The sequence below is a fragment of the Alternaria hordeiaustralica genome, assembly GCF_023758085.1.
Source record: "Alternaria hordeiaustralica strain BMP 2776 chromosome Unknown scaffold_12, whole genome shotgun sequence".
Lineage (NCBI taxonomy): Eukaryota > Fungi > Ascomycota > Dothideomycetes > Pleosporales > Pleosporaceae > Alternaria > Alternaria hordeiaustralica.
Genome location: NW_026056784.1, coordinates 451,461 through 473,511, shown reverse-complemented (window position 1 = coordinate 473,511; position 22,051 = coordinate 451,461). Strand labels below are relative to the sequence as shown.

Sequence of the window (22,051 nt, the reverse complement as noted above, 5' to 3'; positions counted from 1 at the left end):
AAGTCCTAGCAAGCGTACAGTCGGCGTCTGATGCGACCCGAAAGCTGTCATCGCTTGGTGGCACTACCAATCGGCAACCATATCTCGTCTCGCTAGCTTGTGATGACAAAAGGCTGCGTGTCACGGAGCTGATCCAGCTTGTGCCACTATCGATCTTCCTGACTACACAAGTGACTCTGGTCAAGCGTTTCGGTGTGTGATTTCGAGGCGCTCGACAATGCGCAGACAATACGACATCCACACCGTACCGGCCCTGGGAACTAATGCATCATCCTGCGTGAACTCTGTACGCGAATGACTTTCGGTGCGGATGTAGCGATCGGCACAGCCTTGGCGTATGGCATCTCGTAAATGTGCTGTACACGAATCCTCGGATAATGAGTTTGGGAACTCGAAGGTAGTCAATCCTTCATATGTCGATATCGGGATACCACTTCTTCACCCACTGGTCAAGAACCTTGGGCCCTACCGGCTTCGTCAGGAACTCGTCTGCGCCGGCATCGTCTGCGGCCTTGCGATCGTTCGAGGAGTCCTGACCAGTGACAATGAACAAGACACTCCGTTCATACCCATGCTGCTTCTCTAATCGCCGTATCTGTCGTGTTGCATCGATACCATCGCAAACCGGCATCTGAAGATCCATGAGGATGAGCCCGAATGGTTGGATGGGCAGATTTTGTCGGAGCAGTGGGTCGTACTTGGGTACGAGAGCTTCGGAAAAGATGTTGACTGCCTGCTGGCCATCCTTCGCACTTCGGAATGGGATGCCACGACGACTGCAGTACATCTCCAATAGACGAAGATTGACAGCATTGTCATCAACAAGGAGTGTCAGGGGTTTGCTCGATGTTGAGGTCTCCTTCGTGGAAGCCGGAGGCTTAGTTTCGATGCGCAAGGTCCGTACCGACTGGACTAGTTCATTCTGAAGCTTGTCGGGGAATATTGAACCTCGCTCAGATGGGAGCTGTGGGCGCTCATTCGAGTCCAGTGTAGAAGCTTGACTGGGTGGCTCGATAACGATGCCACCGGTCGCACGCGACTCCGTGTCCAGAGCAGAGGCGCGGAATTCGGCCGAGATTGCATCCGCGTGCTTCAACGCTTGTTCAAATGTTTCCGACAAAAAGGGACCTTGAACGTATACAACATTTCCCTGCCGTCGCACACGTTCAGTATGGAAGTCGAGAAAGCATGCGCATTCTGGAACGAGACATATCGCGACCTGATCAGCATCGATGTTCGACGTGTGTCGGTAGAGCTCCGCTAGATTGGGTGTGTAGTCGACGACTACAAAAGCGCCCTTAGGTGTGCTGGAAGCTGTCCAACCGGCGCTTGAAAGATACTGTGTGAAATAGTCGCCGAGAGACGACGTTGCTGACTTAGACGTGAGATGATGGAAGGTTTGCGGGAGCTCACTGAATCTATCCTTCACTGGATGGGAAGCAGGTAATGAGCTTGCGCAGACGGGCTCGTTGAACGTCGCTCTGATGTGCGAGCCTGCACCGTAGGGTGAAGTGACCATCTTAATCTCACCACCCAACAGTGTTGCCGCTTTACTCGCCAGCGTCAAACCAAGAGCAGACTCAGTACCGCTAAGATCGATCTGTTCGTGTGCGTCAAACACGCGGTCGTAATTCCCTTTGGGTATTTTACGCCCACTGTGTTTGACGTCGACGACGAGAGACTGGCAGCCCTCCTCAATTGATATAGTCACTGCTACCATACCGCCAGCAGCATTTTGAGCGGCGTTGACCATAAGCGGCTGGATACAGTCCAAGAATACCCGCTTATCGATAGCAAGCAAGTCGCAACTCGGCGGTAGATGGTGTTGTATGACGATAGATGGCCGCGTAGAGAGATCGTCTGATAGTCCTAGCAGAGTTTCCTTCAGCAAAGCATCTTCAATCTCAGAGACGGTATGCATGGTAAGAACGCGTTCCGCCTGTGCAATATCTGCCCACTGATTCAACTTGATGAGATTGTTCACCGTTGAGATCAGCTCTCTTGCCGAAGTCTTGATGGTCTTAATGTAGGTGTATGGGTCCAGCTGTTCAATGTCCGGGCTGGCAGTGGGTGATGAGGCGGCTGTTGAAGGGACCACGTTTCGAGCTTTTAGCTCTTCAGTGAGAAGTTCGACAGAGCCAAGAATGCCATGTATAGGAGTTCGAAGCTGATGCGTAATGCCGCGAAGGAACGTTTCCTTTGCGCTGAGCGCCTCCTGGAGTGCGCGGCCTTGCCAATATCGACATAGTATTGTCTAAAAGTCACGAGGTGTCAGCAAAATCCCCCAAGATGAGCCTAGCATTGCTTACCGCACACATATGCACGAACCAAGAATCTATATCGTCAAAGACCATCTTGAGGTCTTTACTGGCTACTACTAGGAACATCGCTGCACGCTGACTGGTGCACTGTGCCGCGATAGCCCGTACAGGCCGAGGCGCAGTCATGTCCAAATGATTGAGGTTCTCGATGGCGTAGTCGAAATCTGCGAAAGTCAGCATATGCCACATTCGCATCTATCATAATGACTCACAAGCTGTATCTTCCCAAAGACCTTGCTCCAGCTCTGACGTGCGAAATCTCGTACCACCAGCGAAGGTTATGTGGCTGTCCGTGGTCTGATGAATGCTCACCTGCGTATTAAGATAAACATCCTCGAGCATTCTAGGGATCACTTCCTCCATATTGTGGTGGTTGTCGCATTGCTGCTGAGCTTGAGAGAGCAGTTCCAGCATCCGCCTACGTTCCTTTTGACGGCGAGCTCTTGCACTGTGCACTATATCCGTAACAATCCAGTCAGCAAGCCTAGCAAGAGCCTGCTGTACCGATGGCGAGAGAGGCTCTTGCGGGGAATTAGAAGCGACACAAAGGGAGCCGAAAGCCACGTGCTCCCCAAATTCAGTATCAAATCTCAGCGGTACACCGGCATATGCGCGCAAGCCACCCTGTTCAACATGCGGTGACTTCTCGAAGCGCCAATCTTCGGCCATATTCTGCAGCGCAAAAACAGTCTGTAGACATCAGTAGTGGTCCGGTGACAAAGAGGAGTGCCGACTTACGCCTGGTGGTTGGTTGATGGTGTGCGCGCAGGTACTCTCGCGACGTGGTAATATCGCGAGAGGAAGGTTCACTGTGACCATCCGAGTATAAGTGCTGTGGTTGAGAAGGCCGGCAATGACAAACTCCCATCCTACTGTCTCATGCGCAAGATGGACCTTTTCCTGTAGGCGAGACATCAACTCTACATCTTCAAGCGCCCCGCGAGTATAGTAGTATAGCAATGTCAGCCTCAGCCTCTCATTCCGGGTCAAGACTGGGAAGAGATAGCGATCCGAAGAGCACTGAGGTGGACATAGTGTTTTGGCAGGTATTGGTGCTGGTGTCCAGATGTCGCCATCGCTGGGATACACAGACGTGACTTGTTCGGCAGTCCATGGCTCAAGGGGTTTGTCGGCATTCTCAAGATCAAGTATTGGCGCGGTGGTGGTCGGGCGCTCGGACGATGCCGGCGCAGCATGCCTCGATGCGAGGACGGCCGCATCTGCCTTCGGGAAGAAGGCAACGCGCTGGCCGCCCATGAGATGCATCGAGATATCTGTATGTCGGATTACTACCCAGCATTGAAAGCAAAGGTCGCGCAGAGTGTTTTGCAGAGGTGTGATACACTGCGGGAGCTAAGGCTGTCAGAGGGGCGCGCCGGGTGTAACGTTCCAGACTGGTCCAGATGCTCGATCGTAAGGATTGTGGCGACCGCGAAGGATTAGAACTGCGGCGACGATCGCGACAACCGATAGTACCTCAAGAAGAACTGGTATGACGAGGATGAGTTGTTTGCATCTGTTTGTCGTGTTCAGCTCGGAAAACTGCTAGTCGCAATGTATCCCGGCCTGGCGCCTTCCTCCGGGCCGAAGCAATCGGTCGATGAGATGCCTTAGCTGCATTTTCAGAAATCGTTGCCAGACTGTTTGCTCAGCACACAAGCAGACGCCTTTGGACTGTCGCTGCTTGGAAACGCGCTGCGATCGGTTGAGCATAGTGGAAGTGGCAAAGCTCGTGAAGAAAGCATGGGAGGCGGGGCGACAGCGCTTCCGACGCGTCCTATTGGCTGCGATCTGGCCCACTAATTTCCCAAACCTCACGTCCTCCGGCAGATGTCTACTTCATTTCTTCACAACGCCGCGCCTCGTCTTCTCACCTTCGAACTGCCGTTGTAAGGAGCCAAGATGTCACTTCTCAATCGCCGGGGTCTCTCCATCATGGAGGACTAGCTCAGTGTAGCCTAATGCACATTGCGGCCGAAATGTCAAGCGCGTATGTCGGACGCCATCCAAGACAACCCTCTAGACCCGGATGTCAGCTTCTGGTCATGCCAACCTCCAGCAACGGTCTCCATGGACCCTTGGAAGGCTCCGTAAGCCGTGAATGCACACCATAGGCTAGTCTTCGTCTGCTCGGACATAGCCAGCTATCCATCCTGTACATGGCACCTCAAGATTGGCAACATGGCAGGGGACAGGACTTCAGGCGTGGTATCGTCGGCGAGTCGAATACTATGGACACTGGAAACAATGTTTGTCTTCACATTTGCGCAAGGTAGTATGTGCGGCCATCGCCGCCTGTTCTCTGTATCTTCTATCAAACACCTCATGATGTTCTCATAGCAGTTGTCAAGGGGCCCACGTCCCTAGTATCGGCGACTACATGGCCTTACACACGGTCGCTATGTTGTGAAGCAGAAGCAGTCTTGGCTTTCACTTTCACTCCACTGCGCACATACCACCACCATGCACTCGTCAGTCGCTCTGCCCGCTCTTATTGTTGAGCCTGAAACAATAGCCTCCCAGCCAACCATTGCGACCTCTTGAGGCTCATCGCAACTTGCAATTCCGCCTAGATTCACGCAAACACCCCGCCCCTCGTTTCTCCATTTCTCGTCGCCCAATAATACACGCGAAAGGCTCACTACAGAAACAACCTACAGCTCATCTCAGCGATCTTTCCACAACTCTCCGCCTCCGAAGCGCTACCATGTCGTCTCAACTGAACGACTCGTCTCGCAGTACGGATCCCGCCTCTGCCCAGCCAGATGCAACAAACTGTCCCGAGCCTGGCTTCATTCCGAAACCGCTTCGCGCAAGGAAGAGATTATACGACCCCAGTCTGACTGCGGGGATGCGCCCACCCGACACAAACATGACAACGGATGCTCCAAATGTGGAAGCCACAAAAGAGCGTGTATGGACCGAGGAAACCCAAAACCTCCGCGTGGAAGCTACCAAGCTGCTGGCTGCCAAACTCTCCAGGTTCAGGAAGCTCAGTTCACCTAATGCCGCGATCATGCAACGTGAGCCCGAGGTCTTCGCTAAGCAATGGGAGTTCGACATCTGGACCCGATCGATACAAAGCTCCGACAGGAAGAAGTACGACGACGAAGTCAGATCAACCTTGCGACTCCTCACGAAGTGTGACAAGAAGTGGTCTGAGGCTTGGCCAGTCGATGATGGAAGTTATTGGTCAGGTGAAGAATGGTTCGTTTGGGAGATGGACAGATTGAACTTCGACATGCTGGAGAACGAGAGCATCGCATCTGGGCCACATTCTGCAGACACTTCAGCCAGCCTCAGCTATGTATATACTCAATCCGACTCCGCTACCGAAGCCACCGAGGCCATACTCAATGCGGACAACCATCGAGAAGGCCTCTCAACAGAGGCGCAGCTGCGCAAAGACAACCGTCGAGGCTTCCGAAGCCATATCCGAGGCATCTGCGAGTTGCTGAGATCCGCGAATCATACAGCGAACCTTGACGTCGTCGCGCTTGCATCATCTTGGGAGTCCGAAATTTGGACCTCGTTGCTCGAGCACGAAGACTGCAACACTTCATATAACGAGGACATAGATGAGGCACTGGAAGACTTGGATGACTGGAAAACGTACTGGGATTCTTCTGAAGGCGACCCTGAAGGCAGCCGAACCGGTCGGCAGCTCTTCCTCGACTACGTTCAACAGCTTCAGGCGCGCGACGCTTCTTCAGATGGGCTGACTGAACTGCAGAATGAAGTCAAAGCATCGACAGAGCCCTCACATCCTCACGAAGATGGTGAAGATGCTTGCTCCTCCATTGAGACCGACAATAATGATGGTGGCGTCGACGTTGGCTCAGACGACGAGTCCGAGGATGACCAGACTGAAACGCAATACGTCACTGACGAGACCTCTGAAGACCATGGCCTTGATTCAAATACTGCCGACGAGCTCTGGGATCTTGCTGGGGGTAACGAAGAGCTATCAGATGATTCTGCAGACGACGCTGAAGATAACGAAATATATGATAAGTCTGACGAAAGCGACGATGAGGATGAAAGCGAAAACACCATAGATGGTGTCAACTTTCACCCTAGCTCCCCTGTCGCAGCATCTCCGGTAGCATCAGCTATCACTTTCACCTTCAAGCCTTCTCAAAGCAGCGTCGCTGTACCTACCATCCCGTCCAGCTTCGACCCTGAAAACTGGACTGGTGCATTCGATTTCACGGCACCCCCAGGCGGCGACATGGCCGTCAATGGATCTCTTTCGGCTGGCGATGATGTCGCCAGTCAGACTTCAGAGGTTCAAGACCTCAAAGACTCTGAGCAGATTGAGGAGGTTGCCGCCGACGATAGCCTGGAGCCTACTACTTCTTCCCTCGCTGACGACGACGTAACCGCCAGGGTCAGTCAAGAGCGCGCAGTTCAGGAGGTCCCCCTGGCCGCTCCAAAGGAGCATGAGACGGAAAGGCCACAAAAGGCCGTCTCAGTAGACTGCTCTGGTAGGATCAGAGAGCTGACTGCTGCCATCAATGCATGCGAGGCCGAATGGCTGAACGCAAATGCAGGCAATTGCGCTCCTTCCGCTTTCGTCGAGCTCGCCGGTAATCTCGATGACATTGGTGCGAAGATCACCAATAAAGGTGATTTCTCTTCCCCGTCGGCATTGAGCAAGATCGAGGCGCTGTTCGCGAAGTGGGAAGCTTTTGTCAACACCATGAAAGCCTTCATCGGCATCAAAGAGTACTTCCATCCCGACAACGAGTTCCGCTTCAATCGACTTGTCACGCTATATCGCTCAGATGTCGAGATGATCCCCGTGTACGAAACCATGAGTCGCATGCCAGGCGCTCAAGAATACTGGTTGGGTGAGGCAAACAAGCGACGAGAGAGCAGAGATGATAATCTGAAGAGCATCAACAATGAGATTGCAAAGATGTTTGGTCTTCGTCAAGCCTACCGCCATGAGCTTGAGATGCTGAACGGGCAAGTAGACGACAAGGCGTTCAAGGAGTTTGGCAAGATGACCCTTAACATGGTTCACGAACGCATTTTGGAGGTGAATGAGGCTTTAGGCCTGGAGGACTTGTAGATACCTTCCAAAAATCCCCATTCGTTATCTAGATATACCCAGTATAACAATCAAGTCTCAAACCACTCCAACTCATCCTCCTTCCCAAACACCGCCCTATAACCCCTGTCTCCATCCTCCTTAAGCACCTCCTCCGTATGTATACTGTGCAAACTATACTCCCTTTCATCAAGACTACTTCCATCAGTCCCATCTTTCGCAGACCCAAAGATGCGAATGTGAATGTATCCGTTGTCCAAAGCGGGCAGTTTGACTTTGCCGAAGAGATGCAGACCGTATGCTGTTACGGCCACGCGAACGGATTCGAGATTCTCGGCGGTGAAGGATGCGAGGTCGCTGTCGGAGAGGTGCGAGACGGCGCGGAAGTATTCGGGTTCGTGCTCTGCAGGGGTTGTTAGAGGGATGGAGGAGAGAAGGCGGGCAAGGAAATTTTACTGTCGTGGTCGCGTCGTAGTTTGAGGAGTTCGCTTTTCACCGCGTCGAGGATAGAGTTGAATGCTTCGAGGGATGCTTGTTGGGGCGCGTGCGATGCGCTCAGGTCGACGGTGTCTTCTGTTGCCATTGTGGATGCTGTGACTGTAGGTTATGGAGTAAATAAGCTATGTGTTAATAGGTTTGAAGGTTTAGCAAACGATCTGTTATGATACGGCTCTATATGCTGTGTATAGATTGTGCCATGTGCCATGACGTGGACTGATCAAGGATGCGATGTTGGATGAGGCGTGTCGCGTCTCAGCGAGTGGGCACCGAGCGCGCCTAGCCTGGAAAACCGGGCAGTTGAGGGAGGAAACTTGGTCTCACGGCTTGCAAATCTTGGGAAGCACCGAGAGATCAGGCAGAACGACTACGCATGCCGAAAGTCTGTAGTCTGAACAATCGTGAGACGTGTAGGACTCGAAAGCGTGTGGTAAGTGCCAGACTGCTAGACAGTCGATAGCTTGAGGACCCTTGGACCCTGGGGAGCTCGGGTGACTAAGCACATACTAGCGCACCTCCGCAGCTTCCCCGCTTTGTCCTTCAGCAATCTGGGGCAGACTACCATCCAACGTAATTATGCGTCGGAAAGCAGTCGTCTACTGATCTGTCCTTCCATATCTCACGGTCACCTTGAACAATCGAACAGGTGAATGCAGCAATGGGAACATAATACGTGCGATGCGACAACAGCCCGAGAGAAGCAGAAGTAATACATGCTCTGGAGGTATGGGCCGCAATAGACGCATTATCACAATGATTTCCTAGACGTACACACATGAACACGTCTGGAGATCCATCGTTGCTTGCAGTTGAGAAATCCTTACGCTGTAGGTCTCATTTCCCTTTCCATCGGAAAAACCCCGTCTGCAAGAAGCGAGGGTAAATCGGCCCATGGCATTCTGCGCTTACCTGCATGGCTACATTGAGTACCAGTTACTCTGGCGTCTAAGGCGTGTAAGCGCGCCCTTTGCAAGACACGCATAAGTTTGTCCGCGTCTGCCCTCCTGTTACGACTCCAGCATAACAGCATCAAGATGTCTACTACTACCATCACAGAAGACCGCATCGAGCTCACGAGCTTTCATAACACTCCGCAATCCCCGTCAAGCAAGACCTTCACTCCAAATTCGAGACCGTCGTCTCTGAGTCACATCCATGACGAAACACCAGACAACGCAGCCTACTCCGTCACCGCAGTACCAGACGGCGGATACGGATGGATAGTAGTCGCAGGCTCCTCAACGACAAGTTTCTGCAACAACGCCATCATCAACTGCTGGGGCGTCTTACAAGCCGCGCTACTCGATTCAACGCTGAAGGACGTCCCTCCATCCACACTCTCCTACGTCGGTTCCCTGGGACTCGCAGGCGGCGCTTTGTACGGACTAGGAGCTGTCCGTCTCATGAGATTGATAGGCGGCCGAGCAACAATCCTCCTCGGTGTCTTCCTCATGGGCTTAGGTTTGATCGGAGCAAGCTTCTGCACGTCCAATTTGCCTGGTCTGTTCGGCACGTACAGCGTCATTGGCGGCATTGGAATGTCGCTCAACTGGACTGTCTGCAACACAGTTCCCGTGCAGTACTTCAGCGCTCGTCTCGGTCTCGCAAATGGTCTTATCAAGCTGGGCGGCGGAGTAGGTGGCTGCGTCATGGCCGTGGCGTTGAATTCGCTGTATCAACAAGTCGGTATCGAGTGGACTTTCCGCATACAGGGCCTGCTTACCTGGGCTATTGGTCTTCCGGCTGCGTGGATGGTCAAGGATCGTGTGCCGCTCAGGAACATACCCTTTGTCGATCTCTCCATGTTCCAGTCTCTTACGTTCATCGCTACGTTCGTTGCAAGTGCCATTGGTGTGTTTGCACTGTTCGTCCCGCCGTACTATCTTCCATTGTTCGCGCAGTCGATTGGACTCAGTTCCAGTACTGGTGCTGCGCTCGTCGCTGCTTTCAACGCCTGCAATGCCATCGGACGGTTCATTGCAGGTCCATTGTGCGATGAGTTTGGCCCACTCAATACCTTCGTCATCGTCATGGCCCTCAACGCCGCGAGCATGCTTGCCATCTGGCCAGTTTCGAATACCCTCGGTCCACTCGTACTCTTCGCAATCCTGAACGGTGTTGCAAACGGCGCGTACTTTACCACCCAGCCAACGGTAGTTGCTGGTATCTTTGGCCCCGGACGAGCTGCAGTAGCTATGAGCATGTCGGTCACTGGCTGGAGCGTGGGGTATCTGATGGGCGCGCCAATTGCTGGTTACTTGTTAGAGGCCGCTGGCGGTAGACAAGGTGCTGCATCGGGTCAGAACATTGACGTATATCGCCCTGCCATCTTCTACGCTGGTGGAACGGCCACTGTGTCGGCACTATGTGTTCTCATTGCGAGGCTGACGGTGACGGGGAAACTGCGCAAGAGGGTCTGAGTGCCGTGTACTGGGTGGAATATAGAGCATTGGTAACTTGTTGCAGTTGTGATTGATCAATCTGGCAAACAGACCTTACTTCTAAAGTTTAATGGAATCTATGTAGTCCTGGAAGGCACCCTCACATTCACGACCCGCAAGTTCATGCAAGGGGAACATCTTCTATCTCGCTGATCTGCTGGATGGCAGCCCTGAAACGCTCATAAACCTCCTCGACGCCCAGACTATAGTCTACAACGACATCGAACGAACCCCTTTGATCGCTCTCGATGATAGCGAGGATAGCGTAGTACCTATCGCGCGGGTCGCCACAGCGTCGATGTCGAAAGTCAAACGCAACATCGAGAAGGTTCCGCTGCAACACTACACCTTCTCTACGAGCAGCCTGCCTCATCTGAGATTCAAGGATGTGAAGCAACGGCATCCAATCAAGCTCTTTCGCATTCCGTTCGTGCAGGTTGTAGAGCGGAGATACGATCGCAGACTTGACGCGAAAGACCAACGCTCTTAAAGTGCGAAAGTCAGCGGTCCATTGGATTCGATACTGGCCACATTGCAAGACGATATGCCGAGCCAGAACTGCCTCTTGCAGGGTCCACATGCGTTCAAACCATGGTCGGTCGATGATGTTGGAAACGCTACGTTCAAGGTCGGGTATCGCGATGTGTGACCAGGGCGCAGCTTCTCCTTGGGCGTGACGTTGTAAAAAATATTGCAAATGTTCCATGTCTGTTCCTGTCTCCTCCGTCGGTACACCAAGATGAACAACAACACTTTTTGCAGTCCCGTAGATCATGTCCATTTTTTGAACCTGATGACTCCTTTCTTCTACGCTTCGTTGGTCGACGCACACTTGATCAGCCCACATCGTTCGTACTGACGCTGAATGTCGTAGAGCTCCGAAAGCGTCGTGAAGATTCTTGGTGATGCTAAATCGACAGCTGTCGACAATGATCTCGGCGCGGTCGAGACCGTTTCCCCAGACATAGGATATTGCCTCGTATGCGGGTGCGTCATATAATGCCGTTGCTATAAGACTAATCCGGATCGGGTCCCCTGAGTTGCCTGGATGGAGTTTAAGCAGACGAAAGTCTTCCCCTTCTGTTTTGTCGAGGGCATCGTGGCTGTAATGCTCTTCGGTTTCGTTCTACACAATTAAGCGCTAGTCATGTCACGACTTTGTAGGACGTACTAGTATTGCAGAGGGTGCGGCTCCTGGACTGTCAACGGTACATCTAATCCAGAATCCGAAGCCGAAGTGCCATCCAGTAGGTAGCCGAAATAACCATCGGTCGAGATGGAAGGGGAGGGAGCTGAGCTTAAAGAACTGCCTCCAAAATTGAGTCCAGTACGTCATTGTTGCTGCGCGATAGCTGTATGTAGGGTGGCTTTTAGCTATTGTGTTCAAGATCTCATCGTAATCGACTTGCGCTCTGGGAAAGTGGATGGGAGCGCGAAAGTAGTGACTCAAAGAATCGTGGACGCGATCAGATGCCCGAGTAGATTCCGGTGAGACCTACAAAAGGCACAGCCACCCCATGGCGTTATGGCGTACACCGCACCAATCAGACCAATCGGCCACATGCACTGGACCCCAATCATCATTGGCTCAGGAGACAGCGTGACCAACAATCCATTATGTATGTCACATGTGCGAGTATAGCGTTAGCTGGACATTAGGGAAGCCCCTAGATTGGAAGTCGATGACACAATATGAAGCGATCAGATCCTCTCACTGTACCGTCAGAAATTTCGGAGATCGAACAAGTACGCTTGATCTGATATATCGTTAACCTCCCAAAGGGCGCTACAAACGAACCCACCAAAAACCGAATCCACCACCCAATGCGATGCAAACATGCCCCTATATACATAAATCATCATACAAATAACCCCTATCAATCATCACAAACTTTCCCCCAAACACACTCCAGATGCACCAGAATACCACTCAAAGCTACCAGACCATCTCCTACATCTAATAAGAGTCACCAAAGAACTGACTAGCAAGCATGATATCCCTATCCCCATTCGCAAAATCCCACCCCACAATCGTCGGATCCTGACTACAACAAATTATCCTCCTGGCATCAAATTGCAGCTTGAAGACTCGTGAGTTGGTGCCGTTGTTGGTAAGAGGAGCGGCGAGGGGGTGAGGCTGGTGATGATGATGGTGATGGTGGTGGTGCGGTGCAGCGTTTGCAGGGCCGGCGGTACCTTGTTGTGCGGGTGCCGCGTTTGCGGTGGGAGGGTTATTCGCTGTGGGAGCTGGGTTGGCGGTGGCTGCTGTGTTTGCTGGTGCGTTGGCCGCGGCGGTAGGACCATGCATGGCTTGGGATGCTGCGTGGAGGGCGTGGGCTTGTTGGGCGAGGGTTTGGGCTGCTTGGGCTTGGGCTTGTGCTTGCTGTGCGAGGGCTTGGAAGTTGTTTTGTTGTGCAGCTGTTTGTGGGGTTGCTTGTTGATTGGGGGGTTGGGCAGGGTGGTTTGCGTTGGCTGCGTGGTTGACAGGTCTTCGGGGGCGGCCACCGGCTGCTCGGACGGCGTCGTTTTGGAGGAGGGTTTGAGACTTCTCCCATGCTCCGTCTGGGCCTCGCTTCCATATGATGACTGTCTCGTCATACGAGCCAGAGACTATGCGCGCCCATTTGCTACCGCCGCCGCCGGGTGGTAGTTTGGCACCGTAGGCGAATACCTTCGACGGGTCACGAGAACCGGCGTTACGAGCGCGTCGCTGTTCTCGGCTGAGGTTCTGACCAGTGAGCTGGCCACTGGCCTGGGCTGCGAAGTAGTTCTGATCAATTGACCGCGCTTCGGCTTCGAGCTCCTCCTCGTTGCCAGGAAGGTCGCCAAACTGAGCTTGCACGGTGCGCACAAGATTACTGTGGCCGTTCAAGCAGGCTACTTCTGCCCCAGTTGCGCGGTCGAAGATGCGTACACTTTCGTCCGAGCTGCCACTAACGATGCGTCGTCCGTCGAACTGAACACATGCAATACCCTTTGTATGGCCCGAGAAGGTTCGCGTGCATGCACCAGTGCGGACGTCCCAGCATTTGACACTCCTATCTCCAGATGCAGACACGATTTGACCATCAAGAATCTGGATGGCATTGACTGCAGCACCGTGTCCTTCCAAAGTCATGATCAGGCTGTACGGAAGGAGGGGTTTGAAATGGAGGTGTTGGCTCTCGACGTGTTCCTGCATGTTGATAATGTAAGAGGGGAAGCGAGCGCCCGACTTCATGGTGGATGAAGGGTAGGTGTCGTCCGTGGGCAGCATCTCCTTGCGATTCCATACTTTGATCGTCTTGTCTTTCGAGCAAGTGACTAGGTAGCGATCGTCAAACCTGAGATTCAGGACCGACTCGGAATGCGCCTTTTCGATTTCCTTGATGATGCGTCCTGTGGAGAACTTCCACAGAATCACTCTGCAGTCGCTGCCACCAGAGACTACAATGTCTTGCTCGGGGCGCTCGTCGAACTGTAAGCACAGCACGGACGCTGCGTGGCCGACGAGTGGCGGGTGTACAAGGCGCTGAGTGTCCAGGTTCCAGACCCTGATGCTCTTATCCCTGCTGCCGCTCACTAGGAACTTCCCAGAATACTGTATGGTATACACGCACTCGGTATGAGCTTCCTCGGGGTGGTTAGGGTGTGGTAGCTGGAAGTTGGAATAACGGCCAGTGCTCCAATTTTCTTCTAACCTCCTCTTTTGCTTGTAGAGATATTGCCAGTTGATCCTTGCTTCTGGGCCTGGAAGCAGCAACGAGGGGTGTATCGGAGGCCCGTTGGTCTCCGCGGAGGTGCTCGCCTGTGACGCCTCTTCGGTGACCGCGCCTTGTCTTCTTTCTCGGCGTGCCACGTCGGTGGGCGAGGCTGTAGGCGATGCACCGTGGAAGGAGATGCCCTCCATCTTATCCTCAGACCTGACGGATGGGCTGTCATCAGCCTCTACAGCACCGTGTTGTTCGCCCCAAGCGTTGCCCGCTGAGCCACTAACGGCCATTGGCTCTGATATGTTTTGTGTGCCATTTTCCAACGCGGCCCCGTCACCAAACAACTGCCGTTCTCGCACGCGCTTCTTGTGGGATGGTTTGCCGTAATCGGTGTCTTCGGCGGCTCTGTGTCGCGTCTTCCGCTCCTTCTCCTTAAACTCTGCGCGCTTCTGTCTTTGCGCCTCCTCGTATGCGCGCACCTGTGGGAAGTTGGAGTTCCAGCCCTCTAGCCTGAAAAGCAATTTCCATAAGGGGCTGTCGAGCACGCGTTCTCTCCACGAGCGGGACAGTGTCGACGCGCGTAATAGCGTCTCGGGGTTGAGATATGAGAGGATCTGGAAGGTGATCTCGGGTGGAAGGTACATGACAGGGTCGAGATGGAGGAGTGGGTTGAGCTTCTCGACGATACCGGCTATCGAGGAGGTCCGCAGCGAGCGTAGTATGGCGTATGCGAATTCTTATATGATGTCAGCGCAGACGCGCATGCTCTCGTGATATGTACTTACCACTGCGTTCGTTCTCGCTCAGGTTCATAACCCAGTCGGGCAGGGCAAACGGCGAGTCGGCGTCCATCTCGGCGTCGGTCAAGCGCACGTCGCTGCGCATAGCCATGTCGCCCTCATTCTGGCTCCTTGTGTCCTCGGAGTAGCCTTCGTCGAAGCGGTTTGCGCTCATGGCAGAGGCGGGGCGGAAAGGATGCATGTAGGGCGGGCCCGAAAATTGGGCGTTGGGGTTGCCTAGAGGGCCTGCCATGGTGGTGCACGCGAGGATGTGGGTGAGTGGAGACAAAGGTCGCTAGCTGAAAAGTGATGCTGCGGCCGTTTGCAGCGCGCTGGACTGCGGTGAGAGGATTGTGTTATGCTGTCTCAACATGCGCTGGCAGGGTGGTGAGGTTGGTGCTGCCTGGCGCTCTTGGTAATCACGGTACTGGCGATGCGGAAAGCGACGGGTGGCGAGTACGGGGTGCGATGCGCGTTCGGGTTATCACGGCGGGGTGAGGTCAAGTCAAGGATGGAAATGTCAACTTCGCGATGGCTCTCCCACTTTCGCAGAGCCTCGAGATGCCCAGGTGCAGCATGTCATGGCTTCCCGCGACACACGCCCGTGCACCCGCGCCCATTCACTCCAGATCTGCCGCTAGCCGAGCTGCCTAGGGCATGCGGACTACTACTCGTGCGGCCAAGTCGCTGCATCTGAGACACACCAGGAGAGGGACGCTAGATGCCCGCTTAACGGTCTGATGCACTAGAAGTTGAAGGATGCGGGCTAGAAGAAATGCAACAATTCCCCGATGTCGTTGCTTTCATGTGAAGGTGTGCCGTCTACGTGAAGCAGCGATTAGTCAACGGTTGCGCAATCGCCTGTTTGAGTTTTACTGTTGGGACATCGTGGGGGAATTTGTGCTGTTAACGCTGTTTGAGGATGCCTGACGATGCCTGACAGATGTGACAACTTCACGTGGATGTCTGACGGCTGTCTTGAAGGTTTTGTTATATCGCCCAGGTAGCTGCGGGCGTTCAAGCGCCGATCGGGAACATCACCTGCTCTCGCGTTCGCCTGAGGTGGACCAATACTGTGTGCCCGTCGGACGGCATGTGAGAACGGGCGCGTATCCAGCCTCCCATGGCCTTCCCGGCAACCTCATGGCCACAGAATGGGAATTGCTTTCTCACACCGCTCGACTGCCGCTCTCTAGCAATACTCGCATGAGCCGCGTGGTGTACTTGGGGCTAGCAAGGCTGGAGAAATGGGTCCGCGACGGGCAGGCAGAGGGGCGATCGCGGCCCAAGGCAGCGCCTGTGCCGACATGACGAACCGCAGGCGGCAGATGCTGGAGATGATGTGATAGGCACGCGCGTGCATTCACATTGCTAACCTTGCAAGTCATCGCAAGTCATGAGCGAGGCGCCGTTGTGAGTCAGCTGTCATATATCGCAGACTCGGTCGTGATCAAAGGACTGGCACAGGAAATGAGTGGAACGGCGACGCGCCGCATGGCTGTGGGGTGTCACCGAGCCGTGCTGCAAACAGCGTCGTTGGCACAAGCAGCGCCCAACGGCCAGCTGGACAGCCTGGGACAGCCAGCAGATGCCAGTGATGGGCGTGTATTGAGTTTTGTAGTCGCAGTCACGTGCCGGCTGCAACGCCTACAGGGCGGGTGAAACGACGAGCCGTGAACCCCTTTAGGCGTGCGCCGCCCGACACCTCATGCGAGACGTCCTGCGAGATTACACGATTATCGCCCATCTACAGTACAGCAATAAGAGATTATCGCGACCCGAATGCAGGCCGGCGGTGATTTTGCTCCTGTCGCCGCACGCTCCACATCGCCGCCCTGTTCAGTTAGCAGCAGCGACCCTGACCGCCTAGGTGCTAGCGCGAGCGCAAGGAGATCGATGAAAGCAGCATGGAGGGCGGACTATCGTTTCACTCGGGTCTGGTGAGAGCCCATACCACCTTTGCCGTCTCCCATCCACCCCCCAAGTCGCCCTCACAGCACACTGCACACGCCCGGATGACCTCGACCGGGCCGCCTGCCCTCATGTCGCACCAGAGCTTCCAGAGCACCTACTCGAGCTACTCGCACAGCAGCGCGCGCGACACGCAGAGCACCCAGGCCACCAGCAGCAGCACCCTCTTCCACCCCCCGCCCGCCTTTCCCACGTCCTCCACGCCCGTCAATGGCGGGCCCGTCGAAGCCAGCGACAATGTCCTCAACAAGCGGGCCGACAAGGACACCTCGCTGTTCCAGCGCTGCCTGACGCTGCAGATGCGCCTGCGCTTCATCCCGGGCTTCGACCGCTGGATCGCCGAGGAGGAGGGCAAGGCCGACGACGATGCCGACCCCGTCACGCTGCTCTGGCGCACCTTCCGCCGCGGCTACCCGCTCATGGAGCTGTACAACGCCCTGGGGCCCCGCACGCTGCTGAGCATCCCCAGCTCCAAGCAGGACGAGAAGAGCCTCAAGAAGAACGAGAAGATGGCCTGCTACAAGTTCATCCAGAGCTGCGTCGCCGAGCTGGGCATCCCCCAGGAGAGCTGCTTCATCCTCGGCGACCTGTACGGTGACGACACAACTGGTTTTGTGAAGGTGAGCCCGCACGACGAGACTGTGGGGTAGGCCCGCGCTAACACATCCCCAGGTCACCAACGTGGTCAACAAAGTCCTCGACGAGCTGGTCGCCCAGGGCAAGATTGCTGGCGTCGCCGAGACCCTCGAGAATGTCGGCGGCGTCGTCACCAAGCGCACCCAGCGCGAGCACATTATCGACGAGCTGGTCAAGACGGAGCGCACCTACGTGCAGCACTTGGAGCTGCTGCAGGAGTTCAAGAAGCTGGTCGAAGAGAAGGGCGTCATCAGCGGCGACCAGGTCCACGACATCTTCCTCAACCTCAACGCCCTCCTCGACTTCCAGCGCCGCTTCCTCATCCGCGTCGAGCAGACCAATGCACAGCACCCGGACGAGCAAAATTGGGGCAACCTTTTCGTGCTGTACAAGGATGCCTTCAAGGTCTACGAGCCGTATATCGCGAACCAGAAGAAGTGCGAGCAGATCGCCATGCGCGAATTCGACAAGCTGAAGGAGACGGGCGGGCCGGCAGAGATGCGACAGATGGTGGAATCGCCGACCCTCCTCGCATCTTTCCTACTGAAGCCCTTCCAACGACTCACCAAATACCCCCTCCTACTTCAGGTATGATCTCCAAAACCTAGCCCAGAATTCCATCTCTAACACACTGCAGCAACTGCGCGATAAGGGCGACCTCGACGAAGGACGACGCGAAGACATTTCCAAGGGTATCGAAGCAGCCTCCTCCGTACTCGCAGGCACCAACGACGCGATTGCCCGGGAAGAACGCGTCGAGGCGGTCGAGGAGCTCAAGACGCTTGTAGAGGACTGGAAGGGCCACCGAATCGAAGGCTTCGGAGACCTGCTTCTGCACGGCCAGTACACGGTGCTGAAAGGCGAGAGCATGACTTCCAAGAACGAAGAGCGCGAGGTAGGCACAATCACCGATCAAACCTCCGTACATCACTAATTCCCCACAGTACAAGATTTACCTGTTCGAAATGATACTCCTCTGTTGCAAAGAGATCAACGTCAACAAGCCAAAGAACAAAATGTCAACCCGCACCCTGGTCACCAAAGACGGAAAGCCTAAGCTGCAACTCAAAGGCCGCATCTTCATGCAAAATGTCACAGAGACCATCTCCCTACAGAAGCCAGGTGCGCTTGACATCCTCCACTTACTTTGTACCCGCTAACCATTCAGGCTCCTACACATGTCAGATCTTCTGGAAGGGCGACCCTGGAATCGAAAACTTCATCATCAAATTCACCTCCGAGGAAACCATGAAAAAGTGGGCCATGCAGGTCGATACCCAGCGCCGCGTGTGGAAGGACCAGGCGCGCACCAGTGCCAGCACCACAGCCTCCAAGCCATCAGATACCCAGTTCGCGTACATGCGCGATCAAGTGCTCGAAAACCCCTACCAGGAAGACGACGATGAAGATGGCGACGAGGATATTGACCCCGTCACAGGCTATCCCTACAGACAAAACAGTTCCACGCCCTCGTTGCGTTCGCGGTCAACGACTGGTGAAAGCGGCCCTCCAGATGGAGACTCAAGGGTACCGCCTCCACGTTTTCCTATGGGCTACAACGGTCAGCCAGCACTAACCCTGCGCACCCAGCAGATACAGAATGCCTCCAACAATGAATCCTACTTCTCACCTACGGCAGAAACACCAATGCAAACTCCCATGTCAACACACTCCAATGCCCGCACAAGCTCGTCGTCGAACGGCACATTCCCCTTTCCCCGTCAAGCTCCACCAAACGGATATTCTCACGATGAGAATAACCGCCACACTGCTCCTGCTCAGTCGCGCCACGGATCCAGGGGCGAGAACGTTCAACACCCCCAAGGCCGTGCGATGCAACGCCCGTCACTTCCGGCCAATTCCACTCTTTCACAGCAAGGTAGATTGCGGGCAGCTAGTAGCCCTGACATCAACTCACATCTCCAAGGACAAACACGAAGAGCGCCGCCGTCACAGCCAGTACCAGATGTGCCACCTTTCCCTACCCACTACGCCTACAATGCCGCGATTGTCAACCGAAGTAACAGTAACTCGCCCAACAACCCACCGCCACGCGCTGCAACCCAGTCACCAGCGATCCAAAGAGACCGCTTGATACAGCAACGAACCGCCGCGGAGTTGGCCAACGCGAACAACGAGTACCACAACAATGCCATGCGCCGCGATCCGAACTACCCAATACGTACAATGACGCCCGCATCATCGTTTGAGCGAAGCCAGGGCACTTTGACACCCGCATCTATGGATTCACGAAACATGTCGCCACCGCTTGGCCAAGACTCGAGCATACCGACACAACTCAAAGTCAAGGTGCACTGCCCATCAGCCGGAAGCTCGATGGTTCTGGTCGTCAGCACCAACATCAGCTACCAGTCGCTCAAAGATCGCATCGATGCCAAGCTCCAGCGATCGACATCCGTCTCACTTGGCTCCGGCCAAGTCAAGCTAAAGTACCTGGACAGCGACAACACATACGTCAGCATTCAATGCGACGACGACGTACAAGAGGCGTTTGAGAATTGGAAAGAGCAGCAAAGCAATCTCAACCCCGGCGGCGGCCTCGGCGAGATTGAACTTTTCTGCCAACGGTAAATTCTGTTATTACACTGCTTTTCGGCATCACGGGCGCTACTACACCATTTGGGGCATTGATTCAGGCGTTCTTCCACGGCGTGCTCGGCATACACCGCTTGCTCTTTTACTCTCTCTTCCCGTTCCATGATATATCCTAGGGGCAAACATACCCTTCTTGCCCCGGCGAAATTTGGGTTTGTGTCTGTATGTGGAGGGAGGCTGGCTTCACAAATACCTCTTTTTTGCTCTTCTCTCTTCTACCGACCGAACGAACGCCACTATCGCATCATCCTACCCTAACACACATTTGCGGGATGCAGAGCTGGTTGGAGGAAATCAGCTGGTTCTGTCCTGCGTGCGTTTGTTCTTCACAACAGACGAGCGTGATCTCGTGCTGCGCCTTGTTATACTCTGAAAGACATGTTTTATCTATACCACGAGCTTCCGGTTTTCTTCAGCTGCTTCGTAGGCGGTGCCGGCTCATCTTTTTTCTCTCTTACTTTCTTCGACTTGAAGACTATAGGGTGGGTGGGCTTGGGTTGTGGTATGATTGAATGATGTAATGAATGCTTTCAGTTTCTTGAGAATTTGAACTTTTTTGTCTTTCATTTGACGTCTTGGTCTTCGGTCTAGGACTAAGTCGTTGGTACCTTTAGATTATCGTGCTGAGGGGTTGCAGGTGTTGAAATACGATTGTTTGAAGTTCTCGAAAGACTTTATGCCGCATTCGATTCATGACTTCCGCTCATCGTCACATCGTGTCTTCTCGAGGTCGTCCCTGCCTAGCTCCACCCCATTTAAGGAAAAAACTGAACACCCTAGGGCCTACATTAAGATAAAAACGTGTAAAGCAGATAGCCTAATAGCGACGTAGGCTCCTGGGTGTTCAGTTTTTCCCTGGTATGAGGTGGCTCATCTCGTCAAATCTCGAACTCCGCTCCCACTCCGAGCACCGACCGATATCTTGGCACGCCGAACATCTATCCATCCATTACCTCACCCGCAAACCCTCATCTCAACATCAGTATCCACACCCAGCAACACCCTCTCCCAATGCCTCCTCCCTACGCAATCTCAAACGCGCTCCCCTCAGACGCTTCGGCGATATCCTCCCTCTTCGCACTATCATGGCAATCCCCCTTTTCGCGCCTCCAATTCGGCAACGTGGAACCACGTGACCTGGCTAAGGCAATGACGCCTCGCATCGCGCAGCAGATAGCAGAGAAACGTATGCTGTTTATGGTTGCGCGTGAAGAGGAAAGTGAGGATGTCGTCAGTGTCGCGCAGTGGAGTGTACCTCCTTCTATATCCGTGGGAGACGGTGAGGAGTCAAGAGAAGAAACGGAAACGGGGCAAGAACGAGAAGAGAGAGAAGCGTTTGATGAAGAGATATACTTGAACTCCCTCCCCGCATCTTGCAACACAGCTCTCATCCTGGAATTCACGACGCGTCTCAGGGTTTTACGCGAGCGCATATTACAAGGTGCTCCTCATTTCCTTCTCGAAAATTTGGCGACGCATCCGGGGCATCGGGGACGGGGGTTAGCTGCGCAACTAATCGGTCATATACTGGAATTGGCTGATGAGAGGGGTGTGATTGTGTATCTGGAGACCGGGGAGGAGAATAAGGCGAGGGGGTTGTATGGGAGGTTGGGGTTTGAAGAGAAGGGACGAGAGGAGCTTGAGTTGGACAGATTTACGAGTGGGGAGGAGAGGGCGAGGATTGGGGTGGGAGATGTGCATGCGATTATTGGATACGTTGTTCTCCTAGATAGTACGATAGGAACAGAACGTTATTCATGATTTTCGAGGATACATGATTCCAAAAAGCACTCAAGAGCGACAGCCGTGGTCAATGTCATCAGTAAACTGACGATTTGGGATCAACATGACAGGAAGCCCCACCTATACGGTAAATGCGAACAAACCAAAGTAACATGTCTTGATATCGCATATGCGAGCGAGTACACGTGCAGAAGCTGGGTGTATTGCCACACAACTACTTGCTGACATCAATTGCAAGGACGAAACTACAGCGCTGAAGAAGGTTGAAAAGCTACACAAAACTTGACTGATGTACCGC

At 54.1% G+C, this 22,051-nt stretch overlaps 7 protein-coding genes across 7 annotated transcripts; 3 read left to right on the top strand and 4 right to left on the bottom strand.

The window, feature by feature from the left end:
* Positions 1-409: 409 nt before the first annotated feature.
* Positions 410-3,578, bottom strand: J4E84_006420 (uncharacterized protein; the record flags this gene model as incomplete). Its single annotated transcript, XM_049389009.1, has 4 exons — positions 410-2,254; positions 2,310-2,485; positions 2,534-3,011; positions 3,060-3,578. The coding sequence occupies 4 exons, from the start codon at positions 3,576-3,578 to the stop codon at positions 410-412; spliced, it is 3,018 nt and encodes a 1,005-aa protein (XP_049243283.1).
* Positions 3,579-5,028: 1,450 nt separating this feature from the next.
* Positions 5,029-7,398, top strand: J4E84_006419 (uncharacterized protein; the record flags this gene model as incomplete). The annotated part of the gene is made up of 1 exon (XM_049389008.1): positions 5,029-7,398. The coding sequence occupies one exon, from the start codon at positions 5,029-5,031 to the stop codon at positions 7,396-7,398; it is 2,370 nt and encodes a 789-aa protein (XP_049243282.1).
* A 50-nt stretch (positions 7,399-7,448) lies between these two features.
* On the bottom strand, positions 7,449-7,960 carry J4E84_006418 (uncharacterized protein; the record flags this gene model as incomplete). The annotated part of the gene is made up of 2 exons (XM_049389007.1): positions 7,449-7,780; positions 7,834-7,960. The coding sequence occupies 2 exons, from the start codon at positions 7,958-7,960 to the stop codon at positions 7,449-7,451; spliced, it is 459 nt and encodes a 152-aa protein (XP_049243281.1).
* Positions 7,961-8,909: 949 nt separating this feature from the next.
* On the top strand, positions 8,910-10,295 carry J4E84_006417 (uncharacterized protein; the record flags this gene model as incomplete). Its single annotated transcript, XM_049389006.1, has 1 exon — positions 8,910-10,295. One exon carries the CDS (start codon positions 8,910-8,912, stop codon positions 10,293-10,295), a length of 1,386 nt encoding a protein of 461 aa, XP_049243280.1.
* A 142-nt stretch (positions 10,296-10,437) lies between these two features.
* J4E84_006416 (uncharacterized protein) lies at positions 10,438-11,652 on the bottom strand (the record flags this gene model as incomplete). Its single annotated transcript, XM_049389005.1, has 3 exons — positions 10,438-10,588; positions 11,177-11,442; positions 11,488-11,652. 3 exons carry the CDS (start codon positions 11,650-11,652, stop codon positions 10,438-10,440), a joined length of 582 nt encoding a protein of 193 aa, XP_049243279.1.
* A 621-nt stretch (positions 11,653-12,273) lies between these two features.
* Positions 12,274-15,040, bottom strand: J4E84_006415 (uncharacterized protein; the record flags this gene model as incomplete). Its single annotated transcript, XM_049389004.1, has 2 exons — positions 12,274-14,744; positions 14,794-15,040. The coding sequence occupies 2 exons, from the start codon at positions 15,038-15,040 to the stop codon at positions 12,274-12,276; spliced, it is 2,718 nt and encodes a 905-aa protein (XP_049243278.1).
* Positions 15,041-16,829: 1,789 nt separating this feature from the next.
* On the top strand, positions 16,830-19,986 carry J4E84_006414 (uncharacterized protein; the record flags this gene model as incomplete). Its single annotated transcript, XM_049389003.1, has 5 exons — positions 16,830-17,378; positions 17,431-17,982; positions 18,032-18,289; positions 18,339-18,516; positions 18,563-19,986. The coding sequence occupies 5 exons, from the start codon at positions 16,830-16,832 to the stop codon at positions 19,984-19,986; spliced, it is 2,961 nt and encodes a 986-aa protein (XP_049243277.1).
* Between the last annotated feature and the right edge of the window lie 2,065 nt (positions 19,987-22,051).